This window comes from Ctenocephalides felis, unplaced genomic scaffold, assembly GCF_003426905.1.
Source record: "Ctenocephalides felis isolate EL2017-DRISC unplaced genomic scaffold, ASM342690v1 CF-g0.4_SCAFFOLD_03570, whole genome shotgun sequence".
Lineage (NCBI taxonomy): Eukaryota > Metazoa > Arthropoda > Insecta > Siphonaptera > Pulicidae > Ctenocephalides > Ctenocephalides felis.
This window is the reverse complement of record NW_020539724.1, coordinates 6,845,755-6,873,489: the sequence shown is the minus strand read 5'-3', so window position 1 is coordinate 6,873,489 and position 27,735 is coordinate 6,845,755. Positions and strand designations below refer to the sequence as shown.

At 29.6% G+C, this 27,735-nt stretch overlaps 1 protein-coding gene across 1 annotated transcript in view; it reads right to left on the bottom strand.

Moving 5' to 3' along the window:
* LOC113382833 (ras-related and estrogen-regulated growth inhibitor-like) overlaps positions 1-27,735 on the bottom strand; it is a 163,019-nt gene extending 135,284 nt beyond the window's left edge. The window contains exons 1-2 of the mRNA XM_026621077.1: positions 27,600-27,735; positions 21,369-21,623 (exon numbers count right to left, since the gene is read on the bottom strand). Of these exons, the coding sequence (XP_026476862.1) occupies positions 21,369-21,429 (61 nt within the window). The 5' untranslated portion in view covers positions 21,430-21,623; positions 27,600-27,735. The remainder of the gene's footprint in view (positions 1-21,368; positions 21,624-27,599) is intronic.

Sequence of the window (27,735 nt, the reverse complement as noted above, 5' to 3'; positions counted from 1 at the left end):
CATAATATGCTTCGTAATAAATGTGAGCTCGGTCAGCAAAATAAGAATGCAATCGTTATCTCCATGTACACCTGTTCGCGTTGTCCGCGTTGCCCGTGTTTTTGTCCGTCTCCGAGCCGGAGAGACGGGAGACGGGTCAAAGCAAAGAGTGCGCGATGCCCACGACCATCATTGTAATGATTCAGTCGAAAATCCCGCTAGGACCGACGCATATAACTTTTTCAATGGCAACAACAAAGCAATTTTCTTTCTTTTACACGAGAGCACTTGACCAACAAAAGCAGAATCATGACTGCCAGTTTATTGCAAAATAAATACTGTTACTGTTACTTAATGAATTAAATAATACACGTAACTCGTAAAGTGATAATTAAAGGATACTCCATTGTAAAGTACTTATGACATGCGGCTATTGTATTAAATAATCATGAATTTATTATATTTTAATATTGTCTTAGCCTATAAGTGAATGGAAATGTTTGGCAGTCTTCATTTGTTTTAATGTCAAACAATGCCTCAAATATTTTCAATATCAATCAATGATAGGCGTTTTTTTGTATTATTTCCATTTATTTCTACAATCTAATTATATTTCCATAATTCAAAAAATCCTAAGAAAATCCTTTAACAAACTTTAGGAAGATATATGAAAATCCGAATAATCGTTTAGGAGGATTAACCTTTCATACCCCATTACTGAAGAATTTCATATATAAGATTAGATGGTAGAGTCTTGGATTCGTAAATATTTTGTAGAGCTTCGAACAAAGAATCGAAAAAGTAACAAAAATACATTAAATATTAGGTATTTATTAACATTAAATATTAAGTAGGGGAAAGTCCCGTAACGCCGGACGGCACTTAAAGCCGGACACTCTATTTAACTCGTATTATTTAAGCTAGTATTATATTCCACAGTGTGGAGATGGCTATATATGTGTTCAATGCTGGTTATTTTGAAATGTCCGGTACTAGGTGCCACTTTGTAAAATCACATTTTTTGTTACCAAAGTTTGATTGATAGTATTAATTATGGTTTAGCAAAGATTGCGTTTTTGTTAATTTAGTTTGATTTCAAACTTTGTTATCTAACATAAGTCATAATTTAATAAATATTTCGTTAAATATTTTTTAATTTATTTATAAATAACCTTAGGTGTCTGGCACTCGGGGACTTCCTCCTAATGCAAATTTAAGAGAAATAAAAATAGAGTTATTCAAGTTGTTACTGGTCAAAACAACATGAACATTTTGCAAAGGTCACAAAATAAAATGCTTAAAAATACTTGAGGCGTCCAAGTATGTCCCAAATTGGATGATTCACCAGGACTTCAATATGTTCATGGTAACGAAAAAATTTAGCAGATCTAATTGTAAGTACAAATCCAGACTAGAAGATCATCCGAAGCAACTCGTCAAAGACTTTCTGTGATCAAATATACCCAGAAGACTCCAAAAAAACTAATCCTTTAGATTTATTCAATAACGATTAATGTAAAGTTATTACTAATAGTTTTGTAATTTTATCTCATCCAGTTCCAAACCTAAAATGACTACTACGGTAGCAGAAGAAACCAGAAGACATACATCTAAAAACAAAACTAGGCTCATCATCCGAACCAACTTGAAAAAGACTTGTTTTCCTTGAACATCCCCAAAAACTCAAAACAACAAACCCCATAGATTTAGCAAATTAAGATATATTGTATATTTATTATTACTGTATCTTTATCTTTATCTCATCTATTTTCAAACTTAAAACGACTACCACTGGGTACAATTTTAAAATCTCATATCTACACATTTGTCCAAAATCCCTGAATGCCTTACCAGGCAGATTGTAAGTATATAAAAAAAACTTCAACTCGTTCAAAGGTAATAAATACTAAATAATAGTTATTATTCACACCCATTGATATTATAAATAGCATAAAATTTCGCAACTCATCTATATAATACTACGAGCAATTTTAATGTATAATTTTCTCTGTAAGAAACATAGAAGTCTAAAAACAAAAGCGGATATTCATTAAAAATTTTGCGCAGCAATGTTGCAATAAAATCAATTTTATAATAAAAACATTTAGTGCTTTAAACATTCATTATTAAAATTACTTGGATGGTAATGTTTTATATCCAGTTTTAATTAAATATAACGCAATAGTAAAATAAATGAAGAATAAGTTCATAAACTTGCAGGTACGAGGAAAATTTTTTTACCTGTGATTTTAATTTTAATGAGGTAGAGAAATCAATTACATTATGAAATATGAATCATAAAATTGATTAATTCAGTTCCATCAAACGTAGGTTAGATTTAATTTTAATTTTCCTTCGGCTGTACCTTCGCTTAAATCATTTACTTTTTTCATCTCAGAGATTAAAAGCAAATTACACATCTGCATCATGTCAGAAGCAATAAAAAATTCGGAGTGTAATATCAATAAATCAAACGAAAATCGTAAAATCGGTCTTACATCGATTTTAGCCAAACCTCCAATTAATTAATTAGCGAATGTATGAACATATTATATACTTATGTGAAGACCGGGTTAGTTAATAGCTGGTAATAAACATAAATATTTCGCAAGAAAGTCGCGAAAGCGGATATAGAAGTTAGAATAGTTCGCATAATATAAATGTAAATAAAAGTATTAAATTGTGAGCAAATGGAGAAACACACATCGACGTAAGTAATGTAATATATATCACATGGATTAGTTCTATCGAAGCTTTTTCTGACTTATATTTCGAACATCCCATCCTACCTGATTTTATTACTAAGATCATAATCAAGAAAGAAGCTGATGAACTAAATACCGGTCACCTAATTGACCACTATTAATACTTTCAAGGTTCACCTTTAATTAGTCAATATAAGGCGTCTTTTAAATGAAATATATTAACGATCCAATAATCCGTCTTCCTGCTGGTAATTATGAGTCGTTAGTACGAAAGTGCACATGCTGAAATATTGATACTTATTAAGTGGATTAAGAATCAGGGTGATGTTGGATGATTAACATTATCAAATTTAATAAAAAAATAAGTTGAAATTGACACATAAGTATACAAATGAATATATATAACTTGCCTTGGGATAAGGTATAGTATTCGGAAAAAATCGAAAACTAGCGGATAAATCTTTTGTTTACTTTATATTTCATCCACAGACAACAAAAACCCTATGTTAACTCGTTCAACTTCAGGTTTATTTCAATATGTATAAATTTTGACAATTTTTTTTTTTTTGAAAAATTCGAGATGCAGAAAATTACACAGTATATTCACAAAGAACCTAGAAAACTGCTACTGTTTTTTCTTATCAAACTAGCCATTTCAAAGCCTGATTTGTCTATTATCCAAGGCATGATCTTTTTTATAATCAAGAATTTTTATCCTATCCACATGATGAGTGCAAAAACGTATGAAACGTTACCGTTCGTATGAGAAGCTTTAATTAGTAAAAAAACGATAAAGAAACGTCGTTAAAAATATGTATCTGTCAGTTGATTGATCGGCATCATAAAAAACATGAAAGGGATTCGCTCAAAATGAAATATAATTTGTAGTTCCTTGAGATTCTTGGATGCGTTTTATATTTCGCAATCAAATATCGTAAATTGTAAAAGCGACATATTTTAGGATATTTATATATATATATATATATATATATATATATATATAGGGGAAAGATTTATACTCGTTTAAATAATACGTGTTAAATAGAGCGTCCGGCATTAGGTGCCGTCCGGCGTTACGGGACTTTCCCCAATATATATATTAGGGCGGATCAATTTTAAGATCCTTTAGGCATATATAATTTTCAAATTCTATGGATTAAAATTAGATACTTGCTGAAGGAACCATACCTCCAAAATGAATTCTGATGTCCGGTGCATTAACCCAAAAATAAGAGTTAAATTTTGAAAAACCTCTCAGGGATGGTCCCGGATAATGAACCAAGGGCATGGGTGGATTGGTCTTCCAAAGTAAGTGGGGGGACATACATTTGGACGCGATTGGGGCACTCTAATCTATCTTATTTTGATCACTAGGATCCAAAAATCATATGTGCCTAAGCGACTTTTTTGGCGCCCATACAAATCGACCTGCTCTAATTTATATTATATTATATATATATATATATATATATGTATATGTATATATATATATATACATATACATATATATATATATATATATATATATATGTGTGTGTGTATGTGTATTTGTCTATTACCATTGTGAAATAATTGAAATGGACATGTAATAGTCTATAGTAGAAGCCATGTGTCGTGAGCATTTCTACAAATTAGATTTATGAATGCTTCAGTTTATTCTTGAATACACTTTGTATAAGATAATACAAGTGAACAAGCCATTCGAAACTGAACTTCGACGTCAAATACTAACTGTTATTACAATATGAATGAATGAAACGTTTGTTAAGATAATAATAACAATAACATAATTGTTGAAACAGACGTGGGCCGAAATAAAATATTTTAATTGCATTCTTTTACTTACCTTAACCATCTCATCGTATTTGGTAATCGTCAATTATTTTACATAATACAAAATTGAAATAAAAATAATACAATTAGAAGAATGGTAAATTGTGGAAGAAAGCTCGCTCAAGATTGATGGAGATTGGGAATTTGTGTTATTTTTTAAATTATTTCTAGTAAAATGCACCAAGGATCAAGAGCGTTTTTTTATAAAAATACTTTCTAACTGCATTTTTAATCAAGTACACTCTTTACCATATAAGAACTTCAAAGAGATTTATATACACGACAATTCAACTAAGTAATATGCCATTAAGGAAATCGCGTACTAAGGATAGGAAAACTATCATCATAAATTATTATCACATATCCTAAGCAATAACAGTTCTAATATATTTCCTTTTAATAATAAATCAAATTTGCTTCAAGACTCTTGCATACATTCGTTTAATGTTCTTATTTTTATATAAGGAAAAACATATGCGCATCAGCTATTAACCTTGTCGTAGAGAATAAACTTTTGTTCGTAAATTACTTGCTTGTTATGCGACAATAGAAGAAATAAATGAATCGTATTTAATTTTTAATTGCATAAACATGAAATTACTATTTTATGGACGAACGATTTATGTGGGAAAGCGACTTTGGTATTTACAATTTCATAATTACACAAGAAAATGTATAGCAACACATTTCTAGCTTCAGCATATTTTAAAAATCAATTACAATTAATTAAAATAATTTATTTTCTAACATCCCGGCTTTCTCAGTCTGCAGATCAATCCTTTCTATTTTCCAAAAAATAAAATCCCACGCATGCTCATTCTAAAGAAGCGTTCAAAATTACCTTTTATTGCGATTTAATTCGTAAATTTATTGCAAAATAATTCGCGGAATAAATTGTTCGATGTATATATAAAGATTTGACGCCGAATACGACAGAAAAACACGATGAACAAAAATGTACAAATATTATTAGAAATGCATGAACAAGATTACGATTCCAGAATTTAATCAAGAGATGTCAACTTTCCACGGTGACCCAAACAAATGTTTTCTTCCTTCGAAATTATGCGATTACAAAGGCTCTCAAAATGAAAAGGTATTAAATTTAGTAAGATACAATTAAAATGAATATATAATACTACATTACTAATATAATTCAATTATCCATATTAATTTGTTTACGAACTCATTCGTTTCTACACACACTCATTCGTTTCTACACTCATTGATTCGTTTTTACACACACTCATTCGTTTCTACACTCGTTTCTACACTCACACATTCGTTTCGACACTCGTTTCTACACTCAGTTGTTGTTACACTCACTCATTCGTTTCTACACTCACACATTCATTCAAATGTTTACACATTCGTATACACACTAATTCATTTATACACCTATTAGTTATTTTATTTCGCACATTCATATGTCATTCGTAAATATATCTTTCAATTAGCTCATTCATAACTTTAATTAATCATTAAAACTTTAATTTTTCATTAATTTAACATTCATCCAATAATTAAAAAACTAAGTATCTTATTTACAATATTGCACTCGTTATTACAGTAGATCATGAATTTTATTTCAATTATTAAATGGCAATAAATAAAAACTTTAATTTTTTCGTATCCAAAATTTACGTACTCATTCCTAAAAATTCCATATATTTTATATGTATACTCATAAATATATCCATTTTCATATTTCAAATCATAAATATTTCCATAAATTATGCAATAAACATCATAATCCCACTTCAATCAGCTGCATTAAATCGATAACCTCTTTAATAATTCAAAATTTCTATAAATTACACTCGTAAGAATTAGTTTAAATAAAACTGGTGATATAAAAATTGCCATAAATTGAGAACTTCTGGCACATGGTATGATTTATAGCGTATTTGGGAACGGATGATGCATATATATGCAATTTAAATTTGTATCGCATAATACATTTTTATGTGATGCTTTTATGATCTCAAACACCGAAGAAGATTCTGACACTCCAGACAATATCCGATTCATATTATATACCAATGCGAATAATGATATTTCCAATAACGATTTGATTCAAGTTCCGAAATGGATCATGAGCTGGTAATACTTAGATACAAATCTAAGAAACATTGCATTAAGATGAAAAAAAAATATTTTCACTACGTATGTTTCCAATAAAGCAATTCCAAATTAAGAAAGATACCCTAATTAATTCCCAAAGTAACTCAAGTTGAAACGTCGAAGAACAATTTTACCAGAAGAGTATCTTGTTGGTAACTCCTTGGTAACACATACGTGAAGTTAAGTGTTATGCGCACCACGTCTGTTTGTACAGCAAATACATAGCTTCTCATATACTACCAACTCATACGAAGATAGACCCGTAAATTACCATTTACTTTTTAACTAAAATTCCAATTTTTTTCCAATATATATTGAATTGCAATCAGAACAGTTATATTCTATAAGCCATTAGGCTATAATTTGGATCCCTATTTAGGAGAATCAAATATCTGCCATAGCTTGATACACTTTTTAACTAAAATTCTAAATTAGTAATATTATTTCCACTCGGTCCAATTTTAACAGAACCTCCACGAAAGTCCATTTCGATACCAAGAATTATTAAAGCACATAAATCATAAAAATAAATCGCTTTCATACTCATTTGACGGGACACATTTAATAAGTTTTGTAACACGAACGCACGTGTGTATTTACTTGTAATATATGAAACATTACTATTTGACATTAATCTTTCGAACGCGTTTCAACAAATCAGTGTTTTGATTGTCAAATCGTTAATGTCAGATCGAATTATGAGCAATCGATGGAGGTAGATTGATGGTAAATGATCGAATTGGAATTAAGGCAGTGGTGGACCTCAAGTAAGGATGTAAAGTTTTTAGTAATACGGATCAACCGATTTGAATGGTTTAAAAAATATTTTACTTGTAGAGTAGTTTTAGAAGTGAGAAAATTAAGTCTGATCCAAATTCGCTACACCCTTTACAGGACGACAACAATCCTAGGTAAAAGCTCAATGCTTGAAGATTGCCGTCTTCATGGCCAATATAATAAAATGAAAATACGTCCGAACAACGAATTTGGGAAAGAAAAGTCATAAAAATGCTATTTAGCAGTCAGAAATTAACATTGGACATGAGAATTTTTTAGTTTTTGCGAAAGGAAGATCATACATCATTCATTTCTTTGAAACTTTTGTATAGATGATTCTATTAGTTTAATAATATATAATATTTTTAAACAAGATATTTATACCATGTACAGAAATCTATTTGCTCCTATTTTCCCATCTCAATAGCTAATAAACCTATAATATTGTACCCTCGGGTGTTTTAAGAGCAAACTCTATAAAAACATAAACCTTCTCCGCCAGCCAGAATGGAATTTTACGATGCCTACTGTTTCATGAACCTCAGATTTTTCACCTCAGGCAAAAGTATAGCAATAACGGGGTCAGGTAAAATATTGGTGAGATATTAATAGATTTATTGAGATCTTAGATATGAAACATCAGAAACCAATTTTCCTACTTTTAATAAAACGTCTAAAAAATCTAATTGTTTCATAACTCTTCAATGACAGACCAGGAAGATTCAAAAGATTTTTTTTAAATATCAGAAATCTATAGCTCTTTCCTTCATAACGTACTTAAGATTCAATTTTTTAAGTTTATTTTAATAAAGAGGATTGAACTAAAATATATTTTAAATCTGGTTTTCAGCATCTTGCAATCATAATATAAATCTGCATATATGTATACTGTATACATCAAGAGGATGAGTAAATTTCACAAATTCGTTTCACAGCAAATTTATTACTCAGGCCTGTGCAAATTAAAAGATTTCAAGACATTACTTCCACTTATCCTTGAAGTATTTCCGACGAAATAAGTGAACAACCTCTGAGAAGAATATGTACTCTACAGGATATCCTTTTTCAAGTTTTTGACCCTAAACTTCTTTACAAGATAAATGAAACAGCAAAGTGAGAAAAAATAAGCACACCAAAAAAATAGAACAATTATAGTTTTGATCTGAACATACTGGGAGGTGGAAGTTCCTCAAATATAAACGCAGATCAAAGATTTCGAAATATAATTGTTAGAACAATTGTAAATTTGTAAATGCCGTTTGTAACTAAAGCAAACATCCATTACGACTTTCTCGATATATATCAACTGTTCAAGAAATAATAAGAGACATGAGCAATAAGTATCATCATAAACTTGGTCAACATCCAAATCCACAAATTCAAGAAGTTAATAGATGCAAAACAAGTCGAAGATTGAGGAAGAAGTGGCCAGCAGATTTAAAGAGATAAAAATTAAAAATATTTAACTCTGGAGAATTTCTAGAAGTGGACCTTCTCGTTGAAGAGAACATCTCAATGAGTATATAAATTTATTGAAATAGGTGTGATATTTTATGCAAAATAATAATTTAAAAAAATACAGCAAGCATAATAAATGACTTCAGCCAGTCATATAGCACGTGTGTTAATATTTATATTTCTATTTACCTTTTCCGCAATTTTTAAAATTTTCCGCCTATCACAACTTCGAGAGATAAAACTGTTTCCGACGTGAGCTTTAACTCCAACAGAGATTTCTGGCGGTGCGGCGGTTACTTTCAGTTTCACGCAGGAAAACATAAAAAATAAAATACGACGAAGGTCGAAAACATAAACGACCTCACCGGATTCAGATATCAAGTTCAATGATCTTGACCTCTAAATGTGTCGAGATCGATGTAAAACATTCTATTAAATATGTTGAAAGTTTATTTGATTGTTCTATTAAGGAGTGGAAACTGGAATATGAATTGGTAAAAAAAATGTTGATGTGCATGGTGTCTGCTAATCTGATGCCTGATAATTTTTTAAAAATTATTAGCACTTATTCCAGACAGTCAAAAAGTTTATTTTTATATTTTTTTTGATTATCGTAAAATTGAAAAAAAAAGTTCAGAATTATGAATGTAAGAGGCTTTTTTAATACGCCTTTTTCAAATAAGCATACCGGTATATAAAATTTTTAGACGTCTGCTATCAGTCGAACAATCGACTATTTTTAGACGTTTACCAGGAAACAATGATTATTTTGAAGTTACTTAACATCATAATTAGTACGTATATAGAATTCAGCTATTTTTAGTTATGCTTTAGTAATAATTAAAAGAAGATACACAACTCTATGTGTAAACAACAAAAATAGTACGGTTGTGCCAGGGTACGGTAGTGACAGTTGTCATAACAGCTAAACTATAATGATTTTGACCTAGGGTCTGAAGGGATAAGACAAAGTATGATTGTTCGAACAAGTTCCCGTTCTGATTTCAGTCGGTGCATCACATTAACATGATCTGTAGAAGTCGAAATTTTCATGTTCAATTTTTTTTAACTGCTACTTGATTTTTAATAGATCATTTTGTTTGTCGTTTTACTGTAAGTTGAACATCAGTAGTTAATTACCAGCAATCAGTTTATGCGTGAACATTTTTGATAATACTAGGAACTAATGTGAGAAAATGTTCAAATACAATAAATAATATTACAGTGTATTTCTTTAACTCCTTGCTCGGATTTAACATGCATGTCCCTTACGCTAGGAAAAACTCCACAAACATGAAGTCAAGATATAATTCCTTTATTTTGAAAAGCAAAAAAAGAGTCAAGATTTACAACAATGTATTAGATATCACTAGTAAAAGTGATGTCTGGCTTCGTGCCTATTTATAACCGATATTATATTACCTGGCGTACGGATACATAGTTTATATTACACACCAGAGAGCCCACGTAACTCATTCACATATGAGCTATGCGTATTATTCGTTACGCTTACCCCGAGCTATATAATAAATAAATTTATTATTTTTCACTTAATATATTATATTACAATCGCGTGCGATTCAGTAATATAGTTTCCACGGCTTGCTCGATTTCAGGTTCTTTTTTTCGATTTTGTGATGTCGGATTTTGCCACTCACATCCTGTCTTCTTGCAACCGCGTTTCGCAATATTTTTATGCAGTAATTTTTTATTTATTAGTTTTTGCGATGCAGAAAGTTGTAAACAATGTCGTGCCCTGAGCAGAAGGTGGTGACGACAAGAGAACGATTTTTTGAACCAGGATCGTAAAACTTGTAAAAAAAATATCAGATATAAGCAATTTTCCTATAACTTAAACTAATTATATCTACGATTTGGCTTTTTTTATTAAAACGAAGACGCTTTGCATGCTATACTTATTCTTCATTATAGTTGTGATGTGTAATCATGATCTCAAGAAACATCAATAATAAGAATAATTTTAAATTAATTAAATGCCCAAAATAAATTTGAATGAAAAATAATAGAAACTATAAACTGCAGCCTTAATTCCTAAATTTTTTTCTCTCTTTTTCATATCCATGCCTGGTAAGGCAGTCAGTAATTTTAGTGACAAATGTGTAAATATAAGCTTTTAAAATGCTGTCCAGTGGTAGTCGTTTTAGGTTTGAAAATAAGTGAAATAAAATTACAGAACTTTACTTTGTATATTATTTGCTAAATTTAATTCTTAAAATGGATTATTATTCCTCTTTCCTCCGTCCCATTGACATTGGATCCCTTAATCTCTGAACTCTAGCCATTCCAAAGTATCACGTAATAATGATACAGCCTTCATAGTTGAACAGATAAAACATAAAAGCTCGTATAGAAGCAATCACGTATAAAATAATAACGTTAATTAGATAGAAGGATAATAACGAGTCTTCTCTATCCTTGTATTTTTTGTTACATGATATATCCTGATCGTACCGAGCAGATTTCAAATCAATCTTTCGCTCGTTGCATTTGCTGGATAATGTTTCTGTTTCTGTATTTGTGTGTAAGTACTCCGAAACTCATTTATTCGAATAAAGCTCAGATCGTGATACAATGTTAATGGTTTGGAATGATATCGGTATGAAACATGATGTAAGAAGGAGTTATTCTGCTTTTCAAGACCTGGTAAAATTTAAGTTTGAAATGATTTAATCACTTCTTTCAACAACAATCAGAACCGCGTTTAGTGGTCTAGAAACGCTATTGAAATCGCATTTAAATCTATATTCTCAATTGACAACTAATACCACGACTACTTGATATCAAGATGTCTGGAACGACAATACAACCTGGATCTGTGGTTGCATGTCCAAAGTTACTGAGAAACTCTGGTTTTCAAGAACTAAATCCACTTTTAGAATCCCATGATCTATTGTGATCGAATTCTTCAAAATCACACTTAAATGTATATTTTTAATTGAGAACTAATATCACAACTACTTGATATCAATCTGTTTGAGATGACAACAGGCAATATAATCTGACATTGCAAAACCTTACAAAATGGGTTAAAGGAAATTTTATTCGAATTTTTAAAGTGAACCAACAACTATCTCAAAACGTAGCGCATTTAATATGAAATATCAGAAGTACATCACAGTAAGTCTAGAGTTCCACAAGGGAGCATACTAAGTCTACTCTGTACCTTATATGCAAGTAAACAATCATGAAAATTCATAAGCTGAGTAAATTTTCATAAAGATATAAATCGCAACATTTCGAATCGTGATAAAAATATATAAGACAAGAGTTGTAACTTTATTTAATATTTTGATCCTACTAAAGTTTGTAGTTGTACCCTAATCAACATTAATGCTAATTACATATCTAATTGTTATTCTACAACGATGCAATGAGGTATATAAAATGCAACCAGAGAAAAGCAAATAAAAATGTTATTAAACAATAAACTAAATAATAAAGACGAAGCTATAAAGTTGTAAAGTAATAAAATAGTATTATATGCTTCGATACAGAATTGAAACTAAATAATCAATTCGCAAAAAAATGTTTAATGAGTATCGTTATTCATCTGCATTCGATCGTTAATAATATCATAATAGATTAATTATAAGTCTCTCGTAGTAAAATAATACTAAGGACTATAAAATAGTTTTAATATATATATATATATATATATATATATATATATATATAAACCAACCAGTTTAGCTTTTTTTTAAATAAATTTAAGGTTCTCTGCATCAGGGTCTCCAAATTCAAGACTTTGCATAATGCCCTGAACAAGCTTATAGAATTACATTTTATTAATTTGTCTATCACCAACTAAAGTGATAAATTAAAAATACCAACTATCTCTATTCTGGTAGTTTTCACTTTGTGTTGGAAAAATTAACAACATAAATCTTGTTACGGACACAGAAACCAATCATAATTTTATGAACGTTTCAATAAACTATAAATCAAACAATATGAAAACTTACTATTCAAATTCAAATAGGTAGCATATCAAAGAGTTCCTCGTACAAAGGAATACATTGTAATTATGGTTTTCAAATACATTCATTCTTTGACCTATCAGATGTAAAAATATTATATATTGAATAGGAAGACAGTAGTAAATTTTCTTTTGCTATAAATGTCGAAGAAGAGAAAACGGGATATAAAAACCTATTTCTTCACTATGGATTGGAAACTAATAAACTAATATATGCGGAAGGTTAGAAAAATCGAAAAGAATGATAAGAAAACAATTATTTTAAATTTTATAGTACAGGATCCGTTAATTATCAAAGTTTACATAAAAATCTAAATGTTGTAGATCTTGTTTACAAATACAAGTCTTCAAAGCAATTATTTTCGTTAATACTCTACTGTATAGATAATAAAAGTAAAAAAAATTAAATTCATCTCCTACAGTGTTGTGAAAGTTTCATACTCTGATGGTAACGTGATATCTTTAATAGATCAGGTGCGGAGTAGACCTAGTATAATCCCTTGTGGAACTCTAGACTAAATATGATGAACTTCCGATATTTCAGATTCAACGCGCTACGCTTTGAGATAGTTGCTGGTTCAATTTAAAAAATCGATTATACTTCCTGTAACCCATTTCGCAGTATCTTTTTCATATACATTTCCCCATAAAACGATTTTATAGCAAAACAAATGATGATTGTAAATACCTGCCGGTCAAAAATAAATTCGCAACGATCGGTCGGTACAAGAAAGAAGCAATCTCCCGTCTCGACATCTGAATCATATTACTTTAAAAGTAGGTCGAAAAATTCATATTATATAGGGTACATCGGTACCAGATAATTGTTATCGATAAAGATTTCAAATTAAATCGTGCCGCCGTTATCGTCTTATTATCTTTAAAATAGTTCTAGCACCGCGGAAAGCATTTTCTGTAAGGTATTTATTACTCTAAATATATATATTAAATTATGAGCAACGGGTAGAGAACTTGATGAAACTGGTAAATGATCGAAGTAGCCGTTTTAAACATACTGTTTTATGTTTAAATTGCAAGGAAGGAAACGCAAGGTGATGTGGAACATTTATAGTTTAGCGAAAAAATATTAACAAACCAGATTTGTTTATAAGTGGATGACAAGATTATAGCTGGACGAGAAACCAGTGAAAACTAAAAATTATTGTCAAAGCTGAGAATATCTACATACCACTTACACAATTTTTATGTAACTAATGGTTAATAGATAACTGGTAAAATTTATTTTGAAATATTTTGGAAATTCTTAACTTTTTTCAAAGCAATCGTAATGCTTTAACTACATAGAGGCAAAATATCGAAGCGAGTAAACGCGGCATCGCCGTCTAACTTGCAAACATTGGTACAGAACCCATAGGAATGTAAACAAAATTTATACTTATTGTTGAAATCTCTATAAAATATCTGATAATTTGATGTGCATATGTCTAATGATCATTTTTGACCGCCAAATAGCATTTTTTTTTACTATTTTTACTCCGAAACTGCTAGACCTGCCTTTATGAAAATAAGTTTTTCATCTTGTTAATACAAGTAAAATGTTTTTTGAATTATTCAAATCGGACGCTCCGTTCTCTTAAAAACTGAGTTACCGTTTTTGGCACTTTTTGAGCCATGTCTTCGGAACGGCTAGACCTGCTGCCTTCGCCAAAAACTAATCAGCACGTCTCCTTATCAATACGAATCGAATGTTATTTGAATTATTCAAATCGCTTCATCCGTGTTCCCGAAATCGTAGACGAAAATTTGTATCTGCACACACACAAACATATACGCACTTACACACACACGCATACATCCATTTTTTCTAAGGTATACCAAAATGTTCAGAAACCTTTGAAACGTAACGTTTATAAAATATTTATGGAGTATTAATAAATCACATACTACGTAATAATTCTTATATTTATTCTCTGGCTTAAAGACGATCACTTTTTAAAGAACTCTTAAAATTTATGACCGCGAATCTTTAACGATAAACTCAATTTAATCGAAGTGCATGATTTTATTAAAGTCGTGTAAAATTAATTAAGCGCTTATGCAATTTTTAATCGCATCTGACGTTTTTCTGGGTCGCAAAACCATAAATGTTTCAGCTAATATCAATTCATTTTGTGATGCAAATACGCTGACCCATATATAACGAAATTAAAAATTCTTTCCGATGACAAAAATTTATACACTCAGACCGTGATATAATGGTCTTCATAAAAGAATTCAATGCCAATTTCTGTTAAGTACGTATATATATTCTCGTTATGATCGTATGAGCCACTTTGCATATTTAACAAAGCATTATTTAAGAGAACTGGTTTACGCGATTTCCGCGCGATTTTTTAAATCCGCGCTTCTTAATGACGAATTAATATCCCGTCTTATTAAAGACTTCTTATGAATTAAAATATGTTAATTCGAAACATATTAAATGAATACAAATGCGAAATTAATATGCGAAAATATGATATTTCTCTTTCAAAAGAAATGGCAAACAACAATGACATTTGATACGGTTTCAAAAATACCGCCGGATTTGGTGAAACTTTGCTTTCGTTTATTAGTTTGCATAATTTTGATTTGTATATTTAGAAACGGGTTTTCTGAAATCATGTTTTATATAATGACAAGCTTAGAAAATTGCACACATGGTAGTTGATAGATATTTGAAGGGTACAAGTGACATTTGGATCGGTAAAAAGCCTCTAGGGAAATTTATTGAGAGGCAACTTTCAAGAAATACACTTGTAATTCTGGTCAAACAATTTTTAATGTTTGTTATACAATTATTAAGTTCTCGAAGGAAAAATGTACGTTTTTCTGGAAAATCCAACTTGCTATCTTTATTTTTTCTGGACATTTAAAGTCATTCTGAATTGTTTGGCACCAATATTGAGTGGTGTATTCAATGGCGCCTTAAGGCAAATTGCTGAAACTTCCCGTACCATATCGAAATGATCGAGGACTAATAAATGTTTTCAAATAGATTATTATAACTACTGTAACATTTTCTTTCCGTTCTCTCAAAAACTCGGTTTCTATTTTCTGCACTCTTTGCTCCGTATCTCCGTAACGGCTAGATCTGCTTTTGCCGAAAACTAATCTTCACATCACCCTATCAATAGAAATCAATTGCATTTTGAATTTCAAATCAGTTTATCCATACGCCCGAAATCGTCGACGAAAAATTGTCTCGACACATACACACACACATAATTTTTTTCTGAGGTATGCCAAAATTCTCGATTTTTAGCCCATTACTATAACTTACCCTAAGGAAAGTTAAAAGAGTGGGTTAAAATTTGACCATTTTACCAAAAAATTTTGAGACCATTTGATGAAATTCGATTAAGATCCAAGTTGATTAATTTTGGAGACGATTGGCAAAACTTTCTCGCCAAAAAGAAACCCAAACCAAGTTTTCGCAAAAAAATCTGAACAAATTTTAAAAATTCTAAAACTGGTTGAAGACAATTAGTTGGGAATCGTGATGATTGGTAAAGATCGGCTGCGCAGTTTCTTCGTGATTCATGGTTGAAAAAATTTTGGCGATTTTGGTAAAATGTGTATGATAAGGTTCATATTCTTAAAGAATATTTTAAAAGGCTAGTAGGACTATGAGCCTACAAAAACTGATTTACTTAAAAAAAACGTACCAAGTTCTCAAAAAATAAATTCTAAACAGATTTTAAAAATTTATAAACTGAAAAATATCGGTAGGGGAATCGTGATGACTAGTTTTTGGTGAAGATCAGCTGCGACGTTTTTTCGTAATTAATGTTAGAACAAAAATTGGCAATTTTGGTAAAAAAATTGTATGATAGGGTTAATATCTTATTAGGCCAATAGGGCTATGGGTCTACAAAAAGTGATTTAATTATAAAAAAATATTAAAATTTGGAATAAATTCTTATTACAAAGTCCATTATTCACAAATTTCTGGAATTTCACGAAACTCGCCTTCAAGCAAAATGCCATTGGAGCCTCTTCGGCAAAATTGTAGTGTAGTTCGAAAATTGTAATAAAATTGAAGAAGTATTAGTTTCTATGCTTAAAAATCATTTCTGAAATTCTAAAAAGAGCATAATTTTAGAATTCTAGAGAATATTTACCGTATGTATTCAGAACATTTTAAAAAATGCCGCTGTTTCTAATTTTATGCGTGAAAATAGTATAGTCAAATGGCGCTATATCAGATTGCCAGTTTCCACAAAAATGAGCATGTTTAAAACAAAAATATATATTTTGTGTGAAATGATCAGCTAGCTGTTTTCATCGCAATAAAATTAACCATAACGTGAGAAACTCAATTCAATCAATAATATAATTCCCCAATTTTTTGTCCAATAAACATGCAGAAACCGATTCCATACTATACATCATTTTTTCGCCTCGTCCGCAGCGCTCTGTAATTATCAGTTAATATTTTTCCTGTAATTTTTCATATTTTGCAAAAGTGTTAATTCCAAAACGAAATAAAAACCTACTTTCAATGATCACAAATCAAAAGTTGAGGAAAGCCGATTTTAATAATACATACGAATCTGTTACGCGGCGGTCTTGTTGTACTACATTCAGAATGATTGATACCTCCGATTTAAGCGGCATGATGTAAAAAAGGAAATTAGATGTTTGGCATTGCTACTAAAAGTGAATGACATACTGGATTTATGTGAAAATGTCAGTTTATGAATCTACGACATATTATTGATATAGTTCCAGCGATAACTTGAGACTTGACAGGGAAAGGGATAAAATCAAACTTGTGAAGTAGTACTTTTAGGCGAAGTGATCGGCGCTGCAACGAAGGCAACAAGCGCAATTGATGGTTGAAATTTATGAACATCTACAGATTGAATAATAGTGTTCATACTTTAGCTTCAATAAAGAATCTAACCAAAGATAAAGAAAATTTGAAAGCTGGTAAATGCTGCTTTATTTGATGCTCCTTTATTTCAGGCGAATTTCTCCAAAATCACTCTGGACGTAAAACAAATATTGCAAGTACTATAGATATTTTCATTCAATCACTATATATCTTTTACAACTGCAAAAATTTCTTACCATCTACAAAAATTCATTGATAAATATATTTATTCCCAAGATCAGAGTTCTCTCTCACTCTCGGCTATCGTTTAATATGAGTTATCCGTTTATAAATAACTCATTGGTTAACGCCCATTATGGGCTTATTTATACCCATAATTATTATGAAAATATTAATTATGTACACGACTATATCAGGACGTTCAAGTTTTGCAAAATAGTTAGTGAATAATGGTCATTAAAAGTTCGTAACAGCGCAGGCAATGAGTACCAAAACTTTGGGACCCGAAAAAAAATCCATGAATTTTATTGATAACTTGTTTCATTTTTCTAATTTTTGTGATAATTGTATGTCAAATTCATTCTGCTCATGGATTGAATTTTAAAATTTCAACAACTCACAATATACAGATTTTTATAGAGATACTGATACTGCCCAAAGTAACTATTTATAATTGGTTATTTTAGACAGTGCCAGTATCTCTATGATTGATAATTATCGATCAATTAAAAAAAATGATTTCTATTGAAGAAGTTAAAATAAAACTAAATCATTTTCTATATCTATAACTTGTCTGGCTATCCTCAAACAGTTTTCATAAAATTTTAGCAAAATATCCATAATATTTTTTGGACAAGGCGGAGACTATTTTTCTAACAAGAGAAAATTCAATTGTCTGAGATTTTGATAAAACTTTGGCGATCGAGTTGATAGTCAAAACAGCTCCATAAACTATTATAGGTCTAAGAAAACTGATTTAATCATAAATTAATCATACAAATTAATAACGACATATCAATATAAATTGAAATTGAAATTGCAGACAAGTAAACTTGAGCTGTTCCTTACCAACTTATCCAATTGGCAATTTTCCGCCCACATAGTTCAATTTTATGACGAATTACTTATCCCAACTAGTTGTTTTTCAATTTTTATTAAATATGTTAGATAATCTTGGGTGGCCAAATGATTTACAGAACTTGTAGGAGAAAATGGTATTACATCACAAAATTTTATTGCAGATAAAATACGAGATTTTGCGAAAGTGTAATAAACATTGCCAAGAAATTTTGATTGATTTGCTTAGAAAACAAGCACTGGTAAATTAGGAATAAAATAGAAACAAAAAAATATTATGAATATACCAAAAATTTGAACTGGAAATATTTGATAATTATGTACTTGGATTTTGGAAGCAAATCCTATTAGGATGTCCACATTTGTATAAATTTGGTATCTAAAGTTAAAAATGTCTTTCCAATTCTAAAGCCATTTTATAGAAGATATGCCAAAAATTAAGAGACAAAAACATAATTTTCAATCATAATTATTTGATAAGAGCATTTTTTGTGGTTTTGCAGCATTTCATGTAAGAATGTCTACATTTACATAAATTAGGAAAGTGAAGGAAATTTAGGTAGACCAAAAAATTCTCTAAACTGCCTCTCAATCAAATTCGAGCGACAGATACAAATTGATAGTAGATAAGTAATAAGTTTATTACAAAATTTTGAGAATCCTTGGATCAGACAATCCTTAACGGGTACACTTTGACCAGAGTATAGAAATTATGTAGGATTTTGCTATATAGTAATATTTATTACTTTATTTTTAACTCAACGCGATCGTTTTGCTGTAAAGCTCGCGTTCGAATCATTATTATCGTCGCTTGTTTAATATAATCCCAACCCGACGATGTTTCAGGAATAGTCCGAGAGTACGCGACACGACAGTCATTAGTCACCAGAAACTGAGTAGTAACAGTAAAATAGTGACAGTTTATGGTAGTACTTTATTTATATTACTAGTACTGTTGATGCATAAATGGTAAATTTGGTTGTGAACTTGTATACATCTGGTAGTCATGACTTTATTCAAACCTGAGGATTCTGAACAAATGACCAACATCGGTTTTTGAGAACTAAAACAATAGCTGAATCGATCTTTGTCATCCATGTACGACTACATTTTGAAAAGAACATGAATCCAGGTTCTTACCAACTTTAGCATTTTCGTCAACAATTGCTACAACAGTTCAATTTTGTCTATTACCAACAAATCGATCTTTGTCATCCATGTATGACTACATTTTCAAAAAGACAAGAATCTAAGAAAAGTAGGTTCTTACCCAATTTTTCTCAAGAATTGCTACAACAGTTCAATTTTGTCCATTACCCCCTTGGACTAACACCAAATCTCGGACTTAATGACGCCGTTACAGCACTTGATTTAATATGATGAGAAATGACGTGGCCGTCTGGTTGGTGTTCTTAAAGTTTATGTAAATTTATCAAAGGGCAATTTAATTTAAAAGCATTTAAACTGCGTATGTAGGTAACAGACATGGCACAATTGTTACTCCTCTATTCGGGGTGGGCGTTTATAGCCGATTTTAGTAGAGTAGCTAGATGGTAAAGGATAAAATAATCTTATTTGGACATGGCAAATTTTGTGGAAAGGTCCTAATTAGATGATCAAGAGTCATCACCAATCTTTGACAATATCAATGGTAGATTTGGTTGCCTTCTAAAAAGCAAGTTAAGAAGTATTATGTGCATCCTAATTAGTTCCTTATAAAGAGATCAATGCAGTTGTGATCTTTTGCCAAATTTGGAATTGTTAATTGATGTGTTTGAATCAACAACATGGACATAGACTGAAAGGCACCATTTCCTAGATTTAATCCGCCAATTATCCATTTATCGGACAATTATTCTAAGTACAAGCACATAAAGTACTATAAATTGTTAAGAACAGTTATCTTCTGAGCACGAATGAGTCAATTAGTTGGGAAAATACTTTGTTTGTGTAAATCGTACGTAAATGTATAAATAAATGTTAGTTAAATACATAATTTACCATTTACCAATAAATAGCATCACTATAGTTTGATTCAGTCACAACTTTTCACTGATATTTCTGCTTAATATTAATGCAACTACCTACCTACTGACCTACATAATACGAACAAAATTAAATATTAAAACTCCATTATAAATTGAAATTACAAAAATTATAAGTTTAGTATCTAATATGATAATTGTTACAATACAAACAAATAAAATGCGTGCTCGTATGTTTTCAATCTCAAATTACGCACTCGATCATTAAATGTACATTAGCGTTAATAAAGTTATTACAAGCACAATTTCTCATATAATAAAAGTATTATAAACAGGAAGAAACGGAATTTAATTCTTGGATAAAAATTATGTTTTATGTGAAACACGATTTGGGAATCAAAATTATGGAAAATGGGTGAAGTTCTCTAATAATGCGTACGAACTGGGTCAAGAAGAATAGCTGTGCTATTTGTTTAAGAACTTGATCAAATCTAAAGATAAATTTCCTATTTGAGGCATGAAGTCGACTATGTTTATCCCCTTCAAATGTTCTAAATATTACATATAAATTATTTAAATAATCTAAGACTTACCTGACTTTCCAACTCTGGCCGATCCCAGCACCACAACTCGTATCCTGCTCATATTCGTCATCTTGCCAAATTAATAGTTCTTTCGAAATTCACAAACACAAACTATTTTTTTATCGAGTTCACTATATTATAACACGCGGACTATTAATTATGAGAAATTTATCGGAAATATGACCGAAATGGTGAAGAAAAGTGGAATGGTTCATCTTGGGGAAATATAATTCCTCACACGAATACCAGTTCTTCGGCCAATGCCTGGAATAGAAGAAAAATTAATTTATTAATAAAATAATAATGAAATAGATAATGTTACTGGTGTAAACTATGCTATAGGTATACAATTTTATAATAGTCCTCAAAGCAATATTAATAATTTTCGAAAATTATATAATTTTTTCTAGAAAAATGGAATTCTTGCCAGTTGACCAGTACAACTCTTTGAACTTCTCCATTTGTAATTTATAAATATGAATAAAATTATATAATTGTATTTTGTTTTTATGAATTCCTACACAAGAATAACTACATATTTAAAAACATAGTACATTTTATGCTTTTTAATACTATCAGATACTCATACTTCTCTAGCAAAGATAATTTTAGGATAAAAAGATTTCAAGATGTCTTCTTCTTATGGAAAGCACACTATTGAAAGAAAATTCCCAGACTATTAAAATAGCACAAACATCTCATATAATATTGAATATTATTCCAAAAAATAGTATTTAAATCTATGTATGAAATATCCATTTTAAGCATATCCTGGTGCAATAAATCAGAATTGCGCCTACATATGTACATTTAGTTCAAATGCAAATGCTTAAGACGGTATATAAAGGATTGAACTGTATTTATATAAAATTAGGACACAGATTACAAAGTTTGGTTAAATAAAATAATAAGGCATAAAAGACAAATAGTCAATAAATTTGAAAAAATGAACAAGGTAAAATGATTAACATAGAAAAATTCCCATTAGAACGCATTAGACTTTTCAATCGAAATAATTCAATCAGGTCGATATAGAGCAATTTTAGTAAGGAATAATAACAAAAAACAAACATTCTGAATAAATCAATAAATATACTTGAAAGAAGTAATTTCAAATTTGCAAATCAATTAATATAATTCTTAGAAATATGAGAGAAGGTCCTCTAATTATAGGGTCCTTGATTAAATTGTAATTTTTAGATTTTTTTGTTCGGCGTTGAGACATATTCTTGAGTGTTAATTTACAGCCAATCGTCGAAATAAAAGAAACAATAAATTATGAACGACTTGTTTATACGTTTCGACACGGTTGTGTCATCATTCTCCAATTTTTTGAAATTTTTACATCAGGAAAAGCAATAAGAAAAATATAAAATAACATTTTGAAAATAAACAATAATAAAGTAAAAAAAATAGTTTTAAATTGAATTCATTTCCAAAAATTAGATGCGAATATCTTAAAAGACTTCTGACCAAATCATGTCCAAATATGACAAATGCATTTATAAATTCACTAACATATCCAAGATGTGATTCAAAATAACAAACGATTCGATTTAATCAAATAGCACCATTTATAGTCTGAGAACAAGAACCATATCAGTTTTACGATGACACTTCTAATGAATTTATATTACCATAAAATCAAATAAGACGATTAATTTAAAAGATTAAGTTTCACGCTACAGTTTTGTCCATGATATAAATTGATATTTATAATATCAATTGTTATTTGACACGAAAGATAAAAACAAGAAAAGTTTGTTATGGATACTTATACTTAGTTAATACCACACATGTGGTACAAAATGTTTTTTTGCAAACTCCATATAATGTTTTATATCCATTTTTATCGAGCTTGAACGTTTTGTTAAGTATCATATTACCATATTCAATTTCAAAAGCAATCTCAATTTTGGCAGTGTCAATTTTTATCAAGAAGATTGTAACGCAGAAAATTAATTGACCGTTGAATGAAGAGGAGAGAAATAAATTTTAGGAGATTTTATTTAGTTTGTGATTAAATTCTCATGTTGTCATTTTGCATAAAGCAATAATTAAAATATTTTGCTTCTATATTATATCAACCTAAACTATCCTGTAAATTATTAAATTGAATTTTAAAAATATCACCTTCTCTGACCTCAGTGGTACTTGGTCTCAGTTTTCTTACAGAGCAATTAGCAATACAAATATAACTTGGTGCAAATACATATAGTAATACTAAGAGTAATAATAATAATAATAATATGTTGTTAAGCGCAAAAGTGAAAGAGAAATTAGAATAAGACAGCCAAGTACCACAAACATTAATATTCTTCATTATTTACTGTCTAAATACCAGCTAATTACCTGGAGTATTTGAAAATTATGGATTGAAATGCTAAGTAGATATCTAAACTTGTTAGATATCTTAAAAAAATTTACTTACATAAAAAAATAGATTTGGAATAAAAAATTTATTAATAAAAAATAAATTACTAACTACTAATAAATATTTAATAATATAAATTTAACATGAAATTGCTATTAATTTTTTTAACTTAAAAAAAATAAATTTAAAACGTATTTATTTTGATTTTTCGATACCAACAACGATATTTCCCGGTTTGGCCGGGACAGTCCAGGATTTCCACCTTGGGTCCCGGGTTTTTCTAACAACTGAGCGGAGCCAGCCACCCATCAACCTCGCATATCTCAAAAACTATTGAACGTTTCAACTTTAAATTACTGTCAAATATTTAGTGAAGTGTAGTAACAATGTATGCCAAGTTTCATCAAAATCGAATTATGCATTTTTGAAAACGTACAATCTGTTTCAATACTAGTATTGAGAGCGGAGCCAGCCACCCATCAACCTTGCATATCTCAAAAACTATTAAATGTTTCAACTTTAAATTTTTGTCAAATATTTAGTAAAATGTAGTAGCAATGTATGTCAAGTTTCATCAAAATCGAATTATGCATTTTTGAAAACGTGCATTCTGTTTCAATACTAGTATTGAGAGCGGAGCCAGCCACCCATCAACCTGGCCTATCTCAAAAACTATTGAATGTTTCAACTTTAAATTTTTGTCAAATATTTAGTAAAGTGTAGTAACAATGTATGTCAAGTTTCATCAAAATCGAATTATGCATTTTTGAAAACGTGCATTCTGTTTCAATACTAGTATTGAGAGCGGAGCCAGCCACCCATCAACCTGGCCTATCTCAGAAACTATTGAATGTTTCAACTTTAAATTTTTGTCAAATATTTAGTAAAGTGTAGTAACAATGTATGTCAAGTTTCATCAAAATCGAATTATGCATTTGAAAAACAATCTGTTTCAATACTAGTATTGAGAGCGGAGCCATATCTGGCAAATTTAGTTTGTCCCGTTATTTCTCCTTAGATCTACTTGAGCGATGTAATCTATCCAAGTAATTAAATATAGATTATGCGAATATTCATAATCTAATTAATTTGAAATTATAGCAATATTAAATTTCCGTTTTGGAATCTGTAACGGAAGAACGATTGCAAGTTGCGAAACGCACTGCGGATGTATTGACAGCCAATATGTTCTATCAGCAAAATAAAGTTCAATTACATTGCACTAAATAATGAAAAAAATAGATTGGTTTTTGAATAATATAAAATAAAATATGCAGAATTGTTAAAAAAAATTACCAAAAGATTACGAAGAAACGACCCGGACGATATTCACCAAAAAGTAATCAGCAGGATTCTTAAACTGATATCTCTCCAACTTCAACAAAAATTTCAAAATTGGTTCAGGCTTTTTTGAGAAAACCGTTGATAAAAAGAATTACATCTTAATTTGCAATTTATTACAATTTGCAATTTGCAGTTTCACCTTATCTAACTGAATAGGGGTGGTTCTATATGAAATTTTTGAGCTATGTGACAAAAACCAAAAAATATCCCGAATTTTCTATTTATTACTAAAGAATGAAATATCGAATTCAAAGTCGTTTTATTCAAAACTTTTATATCAGAGTGTATAAAAGTGTTTCCAAAAAAATGTAGTAAACTTTAACTAGTTTCACCCTATCTGACTTAAAAGGGGTAGGGTTGTCCATTTTCTGTTTGATGAGATCATAATTAAATATATTAGGGGACTAATGGTGATACCATTGCTGCTTATGTAAAGATGTCTGAGGCGTCAATAGAACTGCTTTTTTAATCACATATGATAAGAATATTTCTGTTCTATTTATTATTCACTGAATATTACTGTACAAACTAAAGTTTCAATTTTACGATGACAATAACATTAAAAGTAGCAAGATAAACCGAACACGCCGTATCAGCACCAATAAAAATACATAAGACATAAGTATATTTTTAATGAGCTCAGGCATAGTACGATATTAAGATGTTATTCAACATAATAAAGCGATATCAATAAAATTATATAGAAAAGTAATGTAAAAAAACATAAAATTAAACGACCAGCTCTGGATACTTGAATTTACAACGCATTAGGGCAGGTCTAGAAAGAACATTGTGGCTGGATACATTGTCGTTTATATTGTTCATGAATGGTATTTATGTTGACACAGTTACATATACAACATAGTTCGATAGTTCAATAAGATTTGTGATCGATATTTGAGTTCAATAAGATTGATCGTAATTAATGAATTTTACATTGCATTTGTGGGGGGCATGGCGGTAATGGCAACAAGTGGTCGATTTAGTGCAAGGAAGAAGTACTTGAGATTGAATTTTGGTACTTTGATTGTTATGTAACTACTTTTACTCACAATCACAATTTGTGATAACATTGTCCAGGGCTTGTAACATATAATCAAATATAGAAATAAAATCAGTCAATAAATTGTCCTCCAGATAATAAAAGATTTAAAAGAGTATGGCTACTAGATAATGCTTAATCTGCTGAATCTACTAGATAATGCTTATTAATGCTTAGTGAATCCTAAGAAGATTCTTATATACACTTAACACGTTAACCGCCATGTCAGTCATTCGTCTAACGATAAGAAGTTCTGCATGACCCATGGCAGACATATGTGTCTGACAACTAGATCTGAAAATTTTTTGGCTTGCCGAGAAACAAAGTTTTAATACACGACCATATCACACTAGGCTTCACTCATTAGAGTGAACTCTAAATAATTTCTTTTATTATTATTAATATTATTATCATCTTTTTTTTTCTTTTTTTTTTTGATTCCTCTCCTTTGTGTCTATTAATAAATAAATTAAAAAATGACCATATCAGTCAAAACTAATGTTTTTCCAGGAATTTTGGCAAAAATATGTTTTTCTTTGATACATCAATTTCCTTGATACATTTTTAACTAAATAATCGGATAAAGTAACTATGTCCCATTTGATTTTTTTCTGATATTATATCGTGGCGATTAATGTGTTAATGTACAAATTTTTGTCTTTTTTGTGTAATTTCCAAAATTTCCAAATAAATTCATATAAAAAAGCATTAAATATTCCTATTAGTTTCCAATTTTAATCATTATATTAATTTTATTTAATTTTTATTATTAATTATAAACATTGAACATTAAGTTTTACTGATCCTATAAAAACTTTGTTTCTCTGACAATGCGAGTGGTCAAAATTTATTAAATTAAAAAAAATCTAAAAATTATATGCAAAAAAATTAATTAAATGATACTTTTCTTCTAAAGAAACTATTAGTAGCAAACGAAAAATATAGGAGTCAATTATAATGATAAAACAATATCAAACTTGAAATTAATTTTTTTAGTTCTTATAATTAGCTCAACACGTTAATCGCCACGATAACATTAGACAAATTTTCCATGGACCATTGAAACTTATTGTAACTAAAAAAATTTTTTTTGCTAAAATTTCTGTAAAAAAAGTATTTTTCATGTCACTAAATTAAAAATTTTCTTTACTTGTGGTCTCCTACTAAATCAAGTATGTCAGGCATATATATCAATCATGACTCCTGCAGAACATCTTGGCGTCAGACAAATATGACTGATATGGTAAGTCAAGTTTTAATTTGTTAAAAAATATCAATTCAAAGTTATTTATTATTTTTTGAAAAAAGTGTAAATTTAGCATAGAATATCTGTAAATTAAATTAAGTAAAATAATTATAAGAAATATAGTTGTAAATTATATAACTATAGAATGTAAATCATGCAAATGGCCCATTTGTTAGGGCCATATAAATTCATACATGAAAAATTTAAAGTACATAATTTAAATTATATACTCACACAAAAATGAATAATAATTTAATCCTCTTTAAAAACACCAACCACTTAATTGAAATATATATTATTATAATATTTAGTTAATATTTATTTTAATCAAGGCACAACACAATCACAGTTTCAAAGTTAAAGCACATGT